The sequence below is a fragment of the Periplaneta americana genome, chromosome 16 (assembly GCF_040183065.1).
Source record: "Periplaneta americana isolate PAMFEO1 chromosome 16, P.americana_PAMFEO1_priV1, whole genome shotgun sequence".
NCBI classification, from domain to species: Eukaryota; Metazoa; Arthropoda; class Insecta; order Blattodea; family Blattidae; genus Periplaneta; species Periplaneta americana.
The window spans coordinates 141,061,174-141,080,046 of NC_091132.1; the positions used below are offsets into that span (position 1 = coordinate 141,061,174).

An 18,873-nucleotide genomic window follows, 5' to 3' on the forward strand; every position below is an offset into this window, starting at 1 on the left:
TCACACCGGAATACGAGATTGGAGTTACAATTGTGCGAGATTTAATAAAAAAAAAAACAAGGATAAAGTGTATAAATTACTTAAATCTATAACATGAGACATACTTTTGCTATTTTTCCACAAAAATCCATCTTAATCTTAAAATCTCAGAAATCCGTCATTGACATTCATTCATTCATAGTGTTCTGTCACTGCAAACCCAGCATTCTCCAGTGTTTTCTATTTTCTGCCTTCCTCTTAGTCTCGGCATATGATCCATATATCTTAATGTCTATTATTTCATATCTTCTTCTGTCCCTAAATCTTCCCCCGTTCACCATTCCTTCCAGTGAATCCTTCAGTAGACAGTTTCTTCTCAGTCAATGACCCAGCCAATTCCTTTTTCTCTTCCTGATCAGTTTCAGCATCATTCTTTCTTCACCCACTCTTTCCAACAGAGCTATTATACTTAAAACTTTTAATCCACTACGTAATGTGTTAAAACACATGACCAAGGAGAAAATTACGAAACTACATTATGCAATACTTAATTTATGAAAGTATTCTATGGTACGGATTATCCGATTTTTTCGATTAACCGTTCAGCCCACCCCCTCCATTACCACGGATAATAGGGGTTCTACTGTACTGCGATTTTAAAACTTTAATCTTTTCATTCAGAGAACAGGTTATATGTGTTTTTTTAACATTATTACATACTTTCATACTGTGTAGAATGTTTTTCTATACATAAATAATACATAATAATACTTGCATGTCATGTAGGTTGTTTCTTCATTGAGAATTAAATGAAAAGTACGGTGTTCCTTAGACAATTTTGATGTGTGTATTATGTGTTTCTGATTTCTAATAGTCTGGATAATTGAAGACCTCAAGGGTAAATAGTGATAACCCTCAAAACTGAGACTGACAGTTTTCTGGTTGGTAACTGCCTATAAGCCACATTATCTTTGATTTGGTTATATAATCATGCAAATATGTTAACAAATGATTTGATTATGCTGCTTGAAAAATATGACAATCCTCTTGTGTTTGCAATAAAAATTAAAATGTATGCAGTTTGTATATCTGGGTTATCATTATTTACCCCTGCAGTCTTCAATTTCTGTGTAAAAATTATTACATTTCACATATGTAATTTCCAGTTGAATTTGTTCGTAGATGATGAGAAAAATCCGTACATTAGTTTTGTGTAGATATACAGAAAAACAGCAGGATGCTGAAAATTATTATTTTTTTCGATATCATGCTTACTGGAAACGTATATTTTCGTGAAAATCTCTGAACTGACTTTTTGCGGCATCTTTGTATTTTCTCTTTATAAGAAGTACGGTACACTGAGAAAGTAAAAAGGATCATCAGTGTTGTGGTTTGATGTTAACAAGAGACCATGTGTTCAAGAAAGAGAAATGAAGTCATGTTCATTTGGGAACAAATATTGTAGCTTCAATAATTTTTCCTATCACTTTGTCAGAAAATCTTCTATAATGACACCCTAATTTTCGTACAATGAAGAAATTTGAATTACCCTTGTAATGTTTCTGTTCCACTGTTATACGTACCAGTAAAATAATCATATCTTGATCATCTATTTGAGCTGAATATATACAGAGAGATAAAATAAGAAAAATAGAGAACAATTGTTTTAAATATTTATTTATTTACAGATTTTGCAAGTATTTTACATAATTATGCAGTGGATGTATTTAAAAGTAAAATTAATTTTTATAAAGTATTTAAGTACTGTAGAAAATGTTTCTATATTCTGTCTCTAAATACTTTCAGGTGATGTGGAGATTTTTCCATATTTTTATGGACCAGTGGGTGTGCTGCTGTTGATAAATATGCTGTTGTTTGCTGCTACAGCCCGTGAGCTTACATGTGGTCTTTGGAAGAGGGAAGTAGTCAAATCCAACACAGAGAGGTTTGTGTTCTTTACAAATTGTTGTCATTCATCATATTCTTATGGGAAAAGCTGCGTTTGTGTATGTAAATGAGTTAAGGTGGGAAGAAGTTACATTAAAAAAAATAGAGATACCTATTATTAATTTTCTGTACTTGTAAATTTTCAAACAGAATTTATGTAGTATAGAAGGCAGGACACGAAAAGTTTATTAATCGCTTCGTGTTTTTTTTTTTTTTTTTTGTGACTTAAATTTCACTTATTTGACCTACAGTATTTCTGTGAACGCTTAAAGAAGTCATTAAGGTTACTTGCAAGTAGCCTACGTTTAAATTATTAGAAATTATATGCTTATATACACTATATAAGGTATGTATCAAAACTGCAGAACTTATTTGTATTTTTTTTTTAGACAGTTAATGTTCCGTCTACAAAGTCTAATAGTATGAGATTTTTTAGTATTTGCACCATTTTACAGATATACAGTAGAATTCTTCGTATCCAGCAACTGTGGGACAAAGCCAGTGCCGGATAACTGATTTTGTCGGATAATTGGAAAATACGTTTATAGGTTAAGTAAAGACACACTGTACTGCAGAAACATTTTTTCCATGTTGAAATTTAGTAATTTTCATATAGATATTTAAAAATAAAGTTTTGAAATATGTACAATGTTTATTTTTAGTACTGAATACGGTAATGTACATTCATCAGTTCATAATAATTATTGTAATACATTAATACATAATAACGTAAAAAATAATAAAAGTTTTCATAACCTTATGACAATTTTAAATGGCGGTCATGTGAGTCCTGTGACGTGAAGAGCAGTGTAGCCATTGTCGCAACTATGAAGACAATGAAGTAGCACTTGATGATTTGAGCGTAAGAACATTTCGCTTGCGTTTTGCGGAATCCATTGTGCAACAGCAGCACTTAGTGGTAATAGCCATGGTACTATCTGTCACTCGAATAAAATTTTTGTGCACTGTAGGAACAGAGAATTTCACACTTTCCTATATAGACTCATCCAACACCCCTTTGAAACAGGCGAGTTCAAGTGGTAAATTTAAAGATATCATCTCTGCACATTGTTTGCAATGTCCAAGTAACAGCTTACCGATGCTATCCTCTACTCCAGGGACATAACAGGTTTTTTTGCCTATGTTTTCACACGTGAACAGTGTAAAGAGTAAACACAATATGCAGCATGTGCGATCCATGAAAACCACTCATATCTTTGTCTGACTCTTCCCTTTCGCATGAATGATTTTTTTTTTTTGACTTAGCCAAAAGTGCCGTTTTGGTATTGCTGGTTATTTGGGTGTCGGATACGAGAGATTTTACTGTAGATACTGCTGTTTCGGAGCTCATGCATCAGGGAGGGAAGAGAAGGAGGAACAGGGTAACCTATCTGTTGAATCAGTTACCAAATGCTATTCATCAGTTCTGGATGCCCATAGACTACAGCTTGTTCACAATATCTGCGTTCGTTTCGTTTGTAACATTAGAAAATTCGATCATGTAACACCGTCACTAGAATTGTTGTCTTGGAGTCCACTTGAAGAAAGAAGATTCTTCAACTCTCTCTTATTACTATTTAAAATCATCCACACCTCCACACCCTCTTACCTAGCATCTCGTTTTGTTTACCTTTCACTACCTCGAACCCGGAACATGTACCTTCTCTCTATTCCTCTGCACAGAACATCCTTCTACTCATCATCTTTCAGCATATCTATTCCACCCTCTGGAACTCTTTCCCTGACCATGTCAGAGACTGTCGGACAATATCAAAATTCAAATTTAAATTAAAAAATCATATTCTAGTTCATGGAATTGCTTGTTAAACACCTGTCAGGTTGCGCAACTTTGGCTTAACCCATGACATATAGTAAATATTGTAACTATGCTGTTGTAAAATTGACAATTAATATGTAATGTATTTATTATTATTATTATTATCAGTTATCACTATCATCATTGCTATCTCTGTTTTCTTTCTTTTTTCTTGTATTAGCTCGATGAGAGCTATATAGAGTTCTTTCGACTCTGTTGACCCTCTATAGGGCTTTAATTTAATATGTATTATTTTCATCAGTGTTTGTATTTATTTTTTGTATTTGTATGTGCTATCTGGTAGGATGGAAGAGAAGGCCTTATGGCCTTAATCCTGTCAGATTAAATAAATGAATAACAAATCCAACACATAGATTTCCTCATTCCACTTTTCTTACTTCCCTGACAAAGAAGTCAACATGCATCTTAGAAATATTGGATGCAAATACACCAAAATCTTGTAGGACTACCATGTTGGTCACTGTGAAAGTCTCAAGTCATACTGATCTGTTATTTCTCTCTTAAGAAATAACAGTGTTACACAACAATAATAAGAAAAGTCTAGAGCTAGACTGTTCTTAAAAAGTTCAATCTTTATAAATTCTTCATAAATTTAATTGACATGATCAAATGAAATGACGTAAGCTAATCGTGTTGCTTGCAGTGTTGTTAAACACTGATAACTTTAGAGGAAGAGGAAAAACTAGTACCGTTTAGTTTTTTTCCTTTAAAAGTGGTGGCGATCATCAACAGAACACTCTGTTACCGGTACTAATAAAAATATTTCTAAAAAGAACTGCATTACTATATTCTTAAATATGAAAGTCACTTGCAAAGATCAAATTTTTGTTTTTGTTAGAAATAAAATATACTTAGAAATTTCAACGAAATTGTTACTGTAATTTGATACAAAGATGATATGATAGTATCTCGTATTCTGTCAACGTAAATTTATGTACAGTCTAGTGTTGTTTCATTCAATATAGGCCTCTAGGAATTTATTCAGCCAGAAAATGTGTAAATGAAAGTTGAAGTGAGGAGCTATTAACCTCTGTTTACGTGATCATAACCTGCATGTTTCTGAGACAAATCCTTAATGGATGATTTGTTAGTGGATATAACTATCAATTCTATAACCTATTTTGATTGATACAATTTTTTAGAAATTTGTTTATTCGTTTGAGAGTTGAAAAGCTAAGTTCAATAAATGAAATGTTAGCAGAATGTCAGCACCAAGTTTTAAAAGTTCGTAGTTCAGAATATGCAGTAGAGTAGGCTATATAATTTGTCTTGTGTTATACAATTCAGTTTTGTTGCATTCTGTAGTGTTAAATACCTACAGAAAGTTGGACATGTTAGACCACCACATCGGAGATGCTCCCATAACTCTCAAAGGCCAAGTCAGAAGAATTTTGTGATTATAGTGTAAAATAGTGCCTCTAAAAATGTGTTCAAAAAATTTTAAAGTGTTTAAATTAAGTCTTGAACTTAATGTTATATGCAATGCTATCCAAAATTTCAATTAGTAGTCTTTGATATCGTGTCTTTGTGTCGTCAACATTATCAAGTCTCAGCATTTTGTTCCTTGGCTTTGATATTTCTGCTATAGCTATGGTATTGTCCATGAATTTTTCGAAATCGGCAATCTTATTGTTAATGAGATTTTTGAACACACTGATTTTGAGCACAGAATCCAATGTCATAACTTACTGTAGTAAGTTAAATAAGTCGTCTAGTAAGGAAATATTTTGGATAAGATGCAAACTGGTAATACAAAATTAAAATTAAATATACACCTTGATTAAACAACTTTTAACACTATATCACTTTGGAATATGTATTATATGTCTTTCTCGTGTTAAATTTTACTGTACCTCGTTAACATGTTTCGGCCTGCTATTGGCCTTTTTCAGAACTGGTTGGTGCTGGTCTTGGCATCTTTTGTTTTGTTTCTTGTGGGGGTGTGTTTGTGTAGTGTTATGTGGAGTCAAAGAGTGTGTGTGTGTGTGTGTTCTGAAATTGAGTTGTGTGTTGAGAATTTCATTTGGATGTGTTTTTGTGTGTCCGTATACTGGGTGTTCAGTTCAAAGTGTGTCATGGCTCACTGTATACCGTCATGTGGCTAGCCGATGAGTCTAGAGAATTCAATCTTCCTACACTTCCACAGAGGTGTATTACCTATGTGCCAGAGAAGTTGCCTAGCAAGTACGGCGTTCATTCTGAAGAGTACTTACCGATACGTTCGGTAACGCCAGTAGTGGCAGGAATATGAACTGTTTCAAAACATGTACCGAGGTGAGTTTTTTTCTTACTGTCGAGATATGGGAGAGGGTTAAGACGATTACTTACGTATTTGTTGACATTAATTTCGATGGTCAACATGGACATGGAGCATTTGATTTGTATTGTGGAATGTTGTGGTACGCAACCGATGATAACAAATACCCTGCGTATGACTTGGCCGTGCAAAACACAGTTCGAAAGAGGTTATGGTAGCACACAGACCGAACAGACCGCCATCTGTTGCTACGACGTTCAAGTTATACTGTACACGTTCTCAAGTTCAGATTGAACACCTTGATTAATAGGCAACTTCTCTGACATAAAAGCTGAAACTCACTTCAAATCGCTGACTCATCAACAGTGACATCATGACACACTTTGAAATGAACACCCAGTATTTCGTATTGTTCTAGTGTGTTTAGTTTCTGGCTTTTTGGTTGGATGTGTAAAATTTCCATGTCTGTGTTGACGTCTCAGTAGGTGTGGTTAGCATTTGTGATGTGTTCTGCATATGTGGAAGTGTTTTGTAATTTTGTTAAATTAAATTATTTCTTCAGCAATTCCAGATATTCGTTTCATGACGTCAATGTTTCTGCATCATCATCATCATTATCATCATCATCAGCATCATCATCATCATCATCATCAGCACCACCACCACCACCACCACCACCACCACCACCACCACCACCACCACCACCACCACCACCACCACCACCACCAAATTCTGTGAAATTTTCATGAGCAATACCATTGTAATTTCAGCGTGTTGGAGTAACTTTCGGAAGTCCTTTCTGCAATAAATATTTTTAATATTCAATATTAACTAAAGAAATGAATTATTTAAGTGCACTGTCTTACAATAAAAATAATATTTTAATAAGGAAATATTTGTATAATTTTCAGAGCAACCCTGGGCCGGGTGTGTTTGAAGCTTGTTGTAGTAATGGGACTAACTTGGATGGCAGACGTAATCTCTTGGGCTGTTGGTGGTCCACATTACATATGGTATGTGACGGACCTCATCAACGCACTTCAAGGTGTTTTCATCTTCATAGTAGCTGGTTGTCAGCCGCAAGTGTGGTCTGCTATCAACAGGCTGTGGTGTTTGCGCCCGCAACATAATCAAAGAACTAACATGGGACAACACATGTCACTCTACTCACAGGGCCCGCCCTCTCTAGGAGACTCTGTCACGAACAATCATTCTACTAAAACTGCACATCTTGAAACACTGTGCTGACGAAGTGGTTCTCATACCACGAAAAAGACAAAAGGAAAATCTTGCCAGAATTTGTTTATTATTTACAGACTTAAAGCAGTCAGCAGGTGCCAAAATACAAAAGAATTGCTTAGAACTGAAGCAATTACATTGTTATTACCATTATTACGATTTTATGCTTTAACACTTCTATGGCAGCAAAATAATAGTGCAAGCAAGATAGTCCTCATACAGTGCAAAAATATTTGCGTATATTACATTTTAGTTTGCGAAACTTAACGAGCTTAACACACAGTTTATAAGTATCAAAACGTTTTAAATTAAAATTATGTACCAGATTATATAACATTTGATGTATTACAAAGAAATGCCAAATACAGCTCCCACCAAATAGGATAGAAATTTAGTTTTAATTAAGAGAGGACAAGACTGATGTTTTATATGTCCAACAAAACGTGGGTCTTATTTACCATTCATTTTTACAAACATTTTAATCTGAGCTAAACGATTCAATTACAAAGTGAGCTAAATAAGGCTAATACATTTATTTAAATTTCTTTCATATTTCCATACTTGTTCATATCTTTGCACGCTTCAATAAGGAATGGATATTTGATTCATTGTTGGACACCGACGTGCAACTTGTTTGGAAGTAAATTGTCTTCTACTATTATTATACCATATTTCACATCTTTAGAAAGATGATTTATTATGTTGCCATTCATTTAAGTAGTAGAGGGTTATGTGGATATGACCTGGCCATAAATGCACATGTTAGAAATATTATAATTAATGTTTTTATATTTCATATTCAGTGGCAGTTACATGACATAAGATAACTGGGTAAACTTTTGATTTAGATAAAGTACCGGTACTGTCATTTTCGTATTAGACTTAATGTAACTTTGTTATGTATCATGTATTTATAAGCAAGCAAAAATACATTCCGCTCTTAAATTATGTCATTTAAATTATGTTACTGGAGTGGAAAGCATGAGTACCCAAACTGGATGAGAATGGTTTCAGATTTCATGAGTAAAAACAGTTTGATACCCCAAGTTACTCAAAAGAAAGTTATATTTTGAAACTGCCATAATGCATAACTTCTTATTTAAATTGGCTTAAAATAATATTTTTTGTTCAACAATTAGTTTCTTGTCTATTGAATTTTACGAGAAAAGAAAGAAAAAGTTGAAGTTATTCTTTTTCTAAAAGCTGAAAGATTCAAGTTCAATACAAATTGCAGCTACGTATTTCATCACATTTACTACAAAATTCTGTTCACATAATAAAAAAACATGTTTACTGAAATATATCGCGTACACATTTAATATTTGGACTGAATTAAAAAAACTGTATTACCAACAAACATGTATTTTTAATTTTTGTACACTTTTTAATTTAAACAATATGGAAATTTCGAAATGTTAACTATCTTATGAATATTTTAATATTGAATACAAATATCAAGATTTTAATGTACTATTTTACAAAGTGAGTATTTGTCAGAAAATCATAAATAATAATCCAAACAATTGTATAAAGTTAGCTACATTTACCATATTATTTTACATATTTGAGACGAATGATTCTCGATACTGGTACACAGGCTACTTAATATTTTTCTTAAATTCACTAATGAAGTCTGAAAATACACTCTAGAAATGATTTTTCTAAAATTGAAATTAAATACAACTCATTTCTAAGATAATTTTATTTATTATGTTGTTCCAGTTAGTCGCACTAGAACCCTTAATGGGCTTTGATCTTCGCAACCTGCTATTTTTTTTTTCATACAGCTTTCATATTTTCATATCCCACTGTTAGAAATGTCATTTATTCACTTGAATCATGGTGTGCCTTTATTAACCATTGAAAACTTGCTGTCTTCCTCCAATGATTACACATTGTAATCTTACAAATGTAACTATACATTTCATACTAAATCGAATTAGCTCGTTCAACCCTACATTAATTTTTGTTCTTTCTTCACCATCTCTTTTAATTAGCCCTCATGTTTTCCGAAAGACTTTGCATTCAAGTAATCTCACAGCATTTTCGTAAGTTACTGTTTGATTCATACTGTACTGTAAGTAAACAAATGACAATACCAAAAGTCTATTTTTCTTAAACTTTGTGTTACCGTACCTGCAATACAGTAATTGTCAGAACCTTTATTGTATGAATACTACACAGACCTACTGTTTGGAAATGCTTTCAAAGACGCCATTATTAATATGCCACATTAAACGAAACTACTTGATTACCATGACTGATAAATGACAAAATGCTACAATAATTATCTGAAAAAATATAGAAAACTCTCAGTTTAAACCATTATTTATTCTCTCATCCATACAATTTTCCTTACATATAGGTCTACATACATTTTTAACTCTTGTCTATTAAGAGTAGTTTTATGTGGCATTTATGAGACTTCTAGTGAGAGACATTTCTGAATGATGTTATTTGTATGCAGAATACTATTGAGAATAGAACAAGGTCTGCAAGCACAAATTATATCGCAGGCCTAGTAATTAAATTATGCATTTACTTATTTAAGGTTTCTGGCCTCACACATATTATGCCTCCATTCAGGCCTATCCCCAACTACATTAGTGGATCCTCCGATAGGAGTTAAATTTTCATGAAGTTGATTTTTTTTTTTACTTAAGTGTTTGTATGCCAAAAGGTCATTTGCCATTAGGTTCAAAATCAGTGGAAATCCATAACAGTAAAGTTCTTGCTTTACCCCAAATATGGCCTAGCAAACTTACTATTTTTGACTATAGCTGTGACATCAGGTACATTGAAAAAAATAAAATGACTTCATTGTCCATTTTCTGCTACAGGACCAAAGATTCTTCGAAGTATTAAATTATGTGTTTGCCTTCAAGAAATTTAAGGACAGTGTGACGACAACATTGATGGTGATAACAGAGTCAAAAGTGTAAAGTATATGTTCCATACTTGAAGTCTGTGCTTTCAATGATAATTGATGTCGCTGAGTATCCAATGTATTTCAGTATCGAGAATCATTGCATGCAGTGCATTTTGTGACAATGTCCGATCCCTAATATTATTTTGTTTGTACTTGAATGGATACAGTTCAAAGTACAAAGAAGTGATCTGTAATTTGTTCCTATAATTTTGTGTTACCACTTAGATGTATAGTAAACAGTAGTTGAGTTAACTGCGATCTCAGCAGCTTGGATATTTAGTCACCCAGTATTTGTGTGGAATCCAATCAGTATTAGTTTTAAAGAATTTGTATGAAATGTTGTCAGTAAAAGTGCCATATGTATGGTGTAATAAAACATTACCGATTATTTGATGTTTTTATTCGAAATAAACACAAGATTCAAAACCAGTCGAATAGGTTACAAACTAGTTCTCGAAGTGGAGTCCACAGACCCATGAAGATCATTATGGGGGTCGGAAAATATTCTGGATAGGGGAACTTTTTTCCCCCCTTCAGAAGTATCAAATGTGAAGTATCAATAAGCTTATGTGATTTGATATAATACAGTAGAGGTCTCGTTTAGGCACAGTGAAAACGTAAACAAAGTGCAGGAAACATGTGGTGGGAGGAGGAGCCATACGATAAACACGAGGGATGCACAAGGTTTTAGTTACAACATTTATGGCGGAGCATTAATTGAAATTATATTTTACAAAAACACACAAAACTGAAGAACACAAATTGCATAACGTTGAAATAATTCAATATATAACAAATCAGATTTGCTACTTATATGATGTTGCTTTCAAGCAGCATTTTTTACGGTAATGAATTACTTTCTGTGTATGACTAACATAATATCACCGTCTTTTCTGGCTGAATTAACAAAACTACAGTACTGCGTGTTCAGTTCAAAGTGTGTCATGGCTCGCTGTATGACGTCATGTGGCTAGCCGATGAGCCTAGACAATTCAATCTTCCTACACTTCCACAGAGGCGTATTACCTATGTGCCAGAGAAGTTGCCTAGCAAGTACGGCGTTCATTCTGAAGAATACTTACCGATATGTATGGTAACTCCTGTAGTGGCAGGAATGTGAACTGTTTGGAAACACGTACTGGGGTGAGTTTTTTTCTTACTGTCGGGATATGGGGAGAGGGTTAAGATGATTACTTACGTACAGTATTTGTTGACATTAACTTCGACTGTCAACATGGACATGGAGCATTTGATTTGTGCTGTGGAATGTTGCTGTACGCAACCGAAGATAACAGATACCCTGCGTATGACTTGCCCACGCAGAACACAGTTCGACAGTGGTTATGGTAGCACACAGACCGTACAGACCGCCATCTGTTGCTACAACGTTCAAGTCCTACCATACACGTTCTCAAATTCAGATTGAACGTCTTGATTAATAGGCAACGTCTCTGACATAAAAGCTGAAACTCGCTTCAAATCACTGACTCAAAACAGTGACGTCATGACACACTTTGAAATGAACACCCAGTATATTGATCTGAAGTGGCAACACTATTTCCTAAACGTAATTATCCCTTCTCAAAGTTGAATTTATTCAGGCACTGTACCTGACCACTTCAGATCAATATACTGTAGCTTTGTTAATTCGGCCACAGAAGACAGTGATATTATGTTAGTCATACAGAGAATGAAATTCATGACCGTAAAAAATGCTGCTTGAAAGTAACATCATATAAGTAGCAAAATTTGATTCTTTGTACCATATTGAATTACTTCAACATTACAATATTGCTTGTTTGTTAAAATGTGTATAATTATGATAATGTTATGCAATTTGTGTTCTCTTGTTTTGTGTGCTTTTGGAAAATATAATTTCAATTAATGCTCCGCCATAAATATTGTAAATAAAATCTTGTGCATCCCTTGTGTTTATCATACGGCTCGTCCTGCAACCCCTTCCCCCCCCCCCACAAGTTACCTGCACTTTGTTTACGTTTTCACTGTGCCTAAACGAGATGCTCTACTGTAGTACAATATTTTATTTCATGATAAACGTTTTCGGTTTTTTAAAAAAACCATCATCAGATCATCATTAAGCCTTAAAATGAACAGTTATTACATTATAAACAATGAAAGACAATGGGTTACATAAAGGTAAATCACATTGAAAGTGTCAGTATCAAAATGACAATAGAAGATAAAGCACTGATTCAATATGAAAAACTTATCAGATTACCAGGAAACAATTGGCATTCATACAATCCTCTCTGTAGATTGAAAACTCAAAAAAGTTTCATATCCATTGTTCAAGAATTAAAACAGAAAATCAATATCCCGAATTTAAAAGAAAACTTACAAATTAAACCAAACTCTTTAACTTTATTAAATATAGAATTTAATCTAAATTTAGCAGAAGAAATACTGCAATCAGAAGGAAACACTGAAATACTGAAACAATTGTCTTTAGAGACAATTAATATTAGGTACCCTCCACAAAACTGGCTTCATTTATACACCGACGGACCCTTGATCTCCAGAGAACAAGGTGCCGGTGCAGGTGTTACGTGCTGTCTCTTCTCACTTTATAGATCACTTGGATATGGAACAACAAGTTTTGATGGTGAAATCATTGCAATAAGTGAATGTCTCAGGAATCTTCTATGCCACATCAATAAATTTAAAAATGCAGTTATATTGTCAGACTCCAAAGCAGCTATTCTATCAATAGTCTCTAAACATACACCTTCATCTCAAACATCAGAAATAACTAAAATGCTCTCTCAATTAATATCACTCAATAAAAGAATTCTATTCCAATGGATACCATCCCGTTGTGGAATCCTGGGAAATGAGAATGCGGATGCTTTAGCAAAGAAGGGCAGCACTGCTATGTACAGATCTGTTACTAAATGTACGTATTACTCTGTGAAAAGATTTATTAAATCTACATACTTAAGACTTCAACAAACAAAATTTGATAACACAATCTCAAGGGAAAAAAATGGAACTCTCTGCATCAAAATCCACAGTTAATTCCCGATTTACCACAAAAATCGTCTGTAGCTGCATTTAGATTGGCAACAGGCCATGATTGTTTGGCCAAACACCTGCATAGAATTGGAATATATCAGTCCCCTAACTGCCCATTGTGCAACTCAAACCAAGAAATGGATTCGGAACACCTCAAACTCTGTGCTTCAGTGGCTGGCCATGATAATATCTTTGAAAAATATTGGAGTGCAAGAGGTCAAATGACTTTATTGTCAAACACCTGGCATTAGAAAACAACAACAACAACATTGAAAGTGTGAGATCTTACAAAGGAATGAAAATCATAAAACATTAATGTATATACAAATTTAAAATTGTTAAACTGTTGTTAAATCAAGCACTAGGCCCAATATAAAAATCTTGGTATAAACAGCATGCGCTTTCTTGCGCTTATATGTAAAAGGTGTCTTGTAATTGTATATAGTCGATGTCATAAGGCCTGCACTTACAAGCCACAAGTTAACATACAGTTATAAAATAGTGTAAAGATGCAACAACTTGCTTAACATTTAATGTTTGCAAAACGTTGCACGTAAGGAAGAGCATGTGGACTGTGCAGTTTTTACTACTGAATGAAGACTGAACACTGAGTTGGAGACATAAGCATGAGAGCCTACATTAAACTCTTCATTTGCAACAAATAATTTTGCATAATGTTTTTGTTACATTTATGGTTCAAGAATAAATATTTTAATACTTTAATCAGTTTAAGTAATGGATATTTTGCAATGCTGTTACAAGACGCGTGTTTTACCCTAAGCCTGACCACTGCGGGGAGAGAGTGCAGTGACAGTCTCCTCATGACTGCCATCAGTGCTGCAGGGAAGAGTGTTTCCGTCCATTGGCAAGTACTACTGAATTCACTGCCATGTAGCAATTTTTTCTAGAAACAAAATCTATTTCTTACTAAATAAAAAGAAAGGACGCATAATGGCGAAGTAAGATCCTATTCCTTTCATCTTAAGGATTTAATGTGTGAAGTCACTGCTATTGAACATCTTCCACCCTGTATGAATTTTCGTACCACCTTTCACAGATGAGATGCAGCTCTTTGCTTGTTTCATTCTGTGTTAAATGAAACAACCCAGAACTCACCAACGTGGAGGTGGCTGCATGTCGAGTTCCGCCCTGCCCATCCCAACCTCCCTACCATGTGGGCAAGTGCTTTTCATTGTTCATTCTTTGTCATTTTCAATTTCAATTAATGTTCATACTCTTCGACTTGAATCAATATTTAAGTTTCCATTTCATATCTTTTTTGTCTCAATTTATAAATGTCCCATTATTAAGATACTTCATATAATATACTGTAATCAATCACTGTATGTCAATGCAACGAAAAATATGAATAAATGCTTGATGTCATTTTTTTTGTCTGTCATTTTCTTTTTCTTTTTGTAGGACCATGCATATAAATGTATGTACGATAGCTAAAATGTAAAAAACTTTCAGTACAATGGATAATCTTCTTTGACACAAATTTAGTAACTTTTATTTCTTGTTTCTCTATTTTATGGTTTCTTCAGTTCTTGGGGTGCACAAGGGGCCATCTGTGCCCTAGTGTTGCAGCAGTAATCTACAACCTTAATTTAGAAGAAACATTATATTTCGTTCAGTTATTGCGCAAACCACTTCCAATTTCTTATTTTCTGCTAGTTTTTTAGCCAATTTCTTCCTCGGCATGTGTCTTGACCATCTGAATTCTGAAGATTTTCCAAAATATATTCTTCCCTTAATATGCTGGTAGTTATTACATTTATATAATAAATCACCTTACACATTTTTCCGTCTGCACTTGAGATATGCATTTTTAATAATCATTTCTGTTACATTTCAAACATGATATTTTCGTTTCCTTTAAAGTAAGCTTTATGTTATTTAATGTTCTCTGACATTGTCTTAATACATTCTATTGTCCCTTTTCACACCACTATTGTTCTTATTATTGATCCAAGTCTTCGTACTGTACAAGATGGTCCTCATCCAAAATAATATCAGGAGTTATTTTCAGAATCTATTAGATTCAGACACTGAAGATGTCTTTCCACGTAGTTCTCACTATTTGCCAATATGAATAAGGCGACTGCTTCTCTTCTTGTTTTATGACTATCTTCCATCCAGAGGTCACTTGCCCTCTATGTTAAGTCACATTTTCGTTGCACATTATTGCAGTTATTGCGGTTTTGTTATACGTTTAATTAATTCTTGTGACCTTTCTGTTACAGCAGAAGAATCGTAATTTTCGATTGCAAGCATAAAAATTCGAACAATTCTTCACTGTTGGATGATCTAACTTTCTTAAATAACAAGAATGACGCAAATAAAAAAAACGAACATTCTTAAGTCTATTTTTGTCTCTAAAATTTCTACATTGTTGTACCCAGCATAAAAGGTTATTGAATATTGCATATAATAGTAAAATTTATTGTTATTTTAGAAGTTACGATTTTATCTTTCATCACGGTGTTGCAGTATCAAAGTTTAAAGTTTCCATTGCGATTTTGGTCAATAAATTATCAACCATTTAATAATTCAATGTTGTATATATTGTGAAGTGAATGTCTCTGTTGGGTACAATTGCATACAGAACAGAAAAAACACTACAAAGACATCTCAACACACAAAAAACACAAACAAATAAATACGACCACACAGGCATATACAAAATCACATGTAATAGTTGCGACAAGTTCTACATTGGACAGACAGGCAGATCATTCCAAACACGCTACAAAGAACACATTAAAGCAATAACCAGAGGACACAATACATTTACATACGCCGGTTACATAACCAATGCTAACTATACATACAATAACATAAATGCGGACATGGAAATCCTACACATACAACCCAAGAACCAAAAACTCAACACACTAGAACAATACGAAATATACAAACACACTAAAACACACCCTGATCAAATTCTCAACACACAGATCAATTTCAGTACACACACACACACACACTATTTGACTCCACTATTCGACACCTTTCAACATTCAAACGCACCTACAACACAGGCAGAGAAGTTCGAGATGACGCCGAGCTCTGGTAGGCTCTGAAGATGGTGTGATGATGCACCGAAACAGCTGTAAGCCGCACAGACTTACATAATTAACATGAGTAAGTCCACTAGTTAATCAATTACTTCAATTGTTTCCTATTCTAATTTCCGTTATTACGACCATATATTTCGTCAGTGAAATAAATGCTCTCGAATACAAGATTATTAATACATTTGCGTAATATGTAATGAGATTTCTTCAAGTCATTCCTCAAAATTTAGAGAAATGAATGTTTTATGATATAAAATTGCAGTGACAGATGTTCTACTATTCGGTGAAATAATTTAGACAGCAGAATTGTAGACCATTATCTGAAGTTAACTGTGTATTTAACTTCAGTTGTGTAATTTGAGCAACCTAATCTAAACACAAAAATGTGAGGTTTTGATCGTTAATATAACCAAAGTAGTGAAACTAAGGAATAATTAGTTAAGTCTTAAGGGAAACATGGATAGAATCAACCACTAAAACGAAAACTAGTAAAGAGAATTAAAGTAAATTAGAAATGGTACTGGCAAGTAAAGTATATTGAGTGTTTTATGTACTAGAGAGCGGAAGAATCTGGAAAGTGCAGTAGAGAAAAAGTGAAAGCATTCCTCACTACATACTCACCTCAGTACTACTACATACTTACCTTACTACTACTACATACTCATCTCACTACTACTACATACTCACCTGACTACTAATACATACTTACCTCACTACTACTACATACTTACCTCACTACTACTACATACTCATCTCACTATTACTACATATTCACCTCACTATTACTTCATACTCACCTCACTACTACTACATAACTTATCTCACTACTACTACTACATACTTACCTCAATACTTCTACATACTTACCTCACTAATACTACATAATTAATTCACTACTACATACTTACCTCACTACTATGAAATACTTAACTCACCACTACTACATACTTACCTCACTACTACTATATACTTATCTCACTACTACTACTACATACTTACCTCAATATTACTACATACTTACCTCCCCAATACTACATACTTACCTCACTACTACTACATACTTACCGCACTACTACTACATACTAACCTCACTACTACTACATACTTACCTCACTAATATGACATACTTACCTCACTACTACTATATACTTACCTCACTACTATGAAATACTTAACTCACCACTATTACATACTTACCTCACTACTACTACATACTCACCTCACTACTCCTACATACTCATCTCAGTACTACTACATACTCTCCTCACTACTACTACATACTCACATAACTACTACTACATACTCATCTCACTACTACTACATACTCACCTCACTACTACTACTACATACTTACCTCACTACTACTACATACTCACGTCACTACTACTACATACTTACCTCACTACTACTATATACTTACGTCACTACTGCTACATACTCACCTCATTACTGCTAAAACTCTCCTCACTACTACTACATACTTACCTCACTACTACTACATACTTACGTCACTACTAATACAAACTCACCTCATTACTACTACATACTTACCTCACTACTACTACATACTTACCTCACTGCAACTAAATACTTACCTCACTACTCCTACATACTCATCTCAATACTACTCCATACTCACATCCCTACTATTACATACTCACCTCACTACTACTACATACTCACCTCACTACTACTACATACTCATCTCACTATTACTACATACTCACCTCACTATTACTTCATACTCACCTCACTACTACTACTACATAACTTATCTCACTACTACTACATACTTACCTCAATACTTCTACATACTTACCTCACTAATACTACATACTTACCTCACTACTACTACATACTTACCTCACTACTATGAAATACTTAACTCACCACTACTACATACTTACCTCACTACTATGAAATACTTAACTCACCACTACTACATACTTACCTCACTACTACTACATACTTACCTCACTACTACTACATATTTACGTCACTACTAATACAACCTCACATCATCACTGCTACATACTTACCTCACTACTACTACAAACTCACCTCACTACTACTACATACTTACATCACTACAGACTCACCTCACTACTACTACATACTCACCTCACTAATACTACATACTCACCTCACTACTACTACATACTCACCTTACTACTACTACATACTCACCTCACTACAACTACATTCTCACCTCAATACTACTACATACTCACCTCACTACTACTACATACTCATCTCACTACTACTACATACCCATATCACTACTAATATATACTCACCTCACTACTACTACATACTTACCTCACTACTACTACATACTCACCTTACTACTACTGCATACTTACCTCACTACCACTACAAAATTATTTCACTACTACTACATATTTACCTCACTACTACATACTCACCTCACTACTACTACTTACTCACCTCACTACTACAAAATACTCACCTTACTACTACTACATACTCACCTCCCTACTACTACTTACTCACCTCACTACTACTACATACTCACCTCACTACTACTACATACTCATCTCACTACTACTAC

At 34.0% G+C, this 18,873-nt stretch overlaps 1 protein-coding gene across 2 annotated transcripts in view; it reads left to right on the forward strand.

The window, feature by feature from the left end:
* The window catches only part of mthl1 (methuselah-like 1), a 269,222-nt gene extending 260,522 nt beyond the window's left edge, over nucleotides 1-8,700 (forward strand). For both annotated transcript variants that reach the window (XM_069813100.1, XM_069813101.1), the window contains 2 exons: nucleotides 1,786-1,924; nucleotides 6,932-8,700. In XM_069813100.1, the coding sequence (XP_069669201.1) occupies nucleotides 1,786-1,924; nucleotides 6,932-7,268 (476 nt within the window). In that variant the 3' untranslated portion in view covers nucleotides 7,269-8,700. The remainder of the gene's footprint in view (nucleotides 1-1,785; nucleotides 1,925-6,931) is intronic.
* The last annotated feature ends 10,173 nt before the right edge of the window (nucleotides 8,701-18,873 follow it).